General features: G+C 50.1%; 1 protein-coding gene across 1 annotated transcript; it reads right to left on the bottom strand.

Moving 5' to 3' along the window:
• Positions 1–618: 618 nt before the first annotated feature.
• Positions 619–1,815, bottom strand: LOC131887614 (uncharacterized). The gene has a single exon (XM_059236244.1). It carries the CDS (start codon positions 1,813–1,815, stop codon positions 619–621), a length of 1,197 nt encoding a protein of 398 aa, XP_059092227.1.
• Positions 1,816–2,096: the final 281 nt, after the last annotated feature.

Here is a 2,096-nt window from a genome sequence, read left to right as displayed (position 1 = left end):
GTCACACAACATGGTTCCACATTCGGGAAGAATGCTAGAGATGTTCGGCCAATGGCTCCATTCAGAGCTAAATTTAGCCCATCCACTGCATGACCATGCAATGTGTTACGTCGACATGGCAAAGTGGGAGGCGGGAGGCGGAGTGGAATGAGCAACACAAATAAGAACGAAGGGATCTTTTTTATGTGGTTAGCTGCCTCAGAGATGGCAGGTTCCGAGAGGAGAGGTTGCATGGATCGAGAAACATAATATCCCCCCCCTAAAGATAGAAATGAAAACACGCAATAACGGAAATAAAATCATGGAAACCCTGGCAATATCCTCTGTAAGAGATTAGTGTGCGACCATCCTTCATAAAATTTGGCCATCTTCGCATAGTTACTTGTCTGAAATCGAGGGTGATAGGTGCCAGTGCATAAAATAACGGGAGATTAACATGTAGTGAAGCACACCGTTTGACGCCGGTTGCGTCCGCTGCGGCAGAGGGTGGGCTGTTCTTCCGGGACGTGTTGGATAGGGTTATAGAGAGAACGATTCTCCACGGTGTCAGGTCGAATAAGACAGCGATTGCGGCGGAAGATACCGTTGTTTGTACAGACATTGTACAACCTACCGGAGTTACAGATTTCTATGATAACAGCCCCAGTATGCCAAGTACCCAAGATGGCGTCCTGAAGGAGAACCTGGTCCCCAACAATGAGGGGGGTAGAACATGGCCTCCAGCAGCGCGTGCAGCAACCATACGGGCCGCCAGGCGGGCTCTGCGGAATTCATCATTTGCGGGCACATTGGAGCGGCCATCAGGTAGCCGCGTGCGTAAATGTCGGCCAAAAAAACGAACGCCGGGCTGAAGCCATCNGCCATCAGGTAGCCGCGTGCGTAAATGTCGGCCAAAAAAACGAACGCCGGGCTGAAGCCATCAGCACGCGGAGTGACACGCCAAGCCAACAAACTCTCCTGGAACGTCCTACTTGTGATTGATGCGCCCGATTTCTTCAGAAGAGATTTCATGTTTTTAATGGCTTCCTCAGCCAGGCCATTACTTCGCGGGTTGTAGGGTGAAGAGGTCTCATGTATGATTCCAAGCTCCTCACAGAAGGCCGTAAACGGGCCCCGAAATTGAGGTCCGTTATCCAATTTCAAGTGCTTGGGGAGTCCCACATTGCTGAACCAATTCATCAGAGTGTTGCAAACGGTTGTTCTGGTTGTTGAGGTCAAACGGGCAACAAAGAGAAACCTGCTGTAGCAGTCAACCATGATGAGGAAAAATAATCCACCCAGCTCAAAGATGTCAACTCCAACCCGCTCCATTGGTGACATAGCAGTGGTGGTTTGGATGGGTTCGTGGGGCTGGGCCGGAAGAGCTTTGAGACAAGCCTCGCATACTGCAATCCGCTGGCAAATGTCATTCGCCATGCCTGGCCAGAAAAATAGTTGTCTTGCGTGTTCGGTCGTTTTGACGACGCCTGAATAGGACAAATGGAGAAGATCCACAATGGCCCGGCCGGCGGTGCGGGAAATGAACAGGCAATTGCCCTTGCGAACTATGCCCTCCTCCATGCTGATCTCGCCAAATCCCTGATGGAAATGCGCGAGAGCAGGGTCATCAAGGGTTCCTCTAGCTGCACAATCCCCCAGATTGCGATACTCCTCATCAATATTATTGAAAATGACAGCCACAGCCGGATTGTGGGCGTCATTTCTCTTGATTGCCGTCTCGACTGACTCATTGGGTGGGAAGAATGGAGATCGACTCAGAGCGTCTGCAATCAAGTGATCCTTGCTAGCAGCCCATTCAACAATAAAGCTGTACATGACAAGGTGTTCCCGGATACGTTGCAGCCTGTTGTTGTCTATAATGATGTGCTTTTTTTCAAAGACGCCAACTAGGGGCCTGTGGTCGGTAATGACGTGGAACATGGAGCGGCCTTGGAGAAAGAAATTGCAGTTGATGATTGCTAACTGTATTGCAGTTGCCTCAAGCTAAATTGTTGCATAATTGCGCATGGCTTGAGTTGAGGAGCAAGACCCACACCGAATAAGTCTTGGTCGACCATTATTCTCTCGTTGGATGAGAGCATATCCCGAGCTGTGAA

Source organism: Tigriopus californicus, chromosome 10 (genome assembly GCF_007210705.1).
Source record: "Tigriopus californicus strain San Diego chromosome 10, Tcal_SD_v2.1, whole genome shotgun sequence".
NCBI classification, from domain to species: Eukaryota; Metazoa; Arthropoda; class Copepoda; order Harpacticoida; family Harpacticidae; genus Tigriopus; species Tigriopus californicus.
The sequence above is the reverse complement of the archived record's forward strand: the minus strand, read 5'-3'. Positions and strand labels throughout refer to the sequence as shown.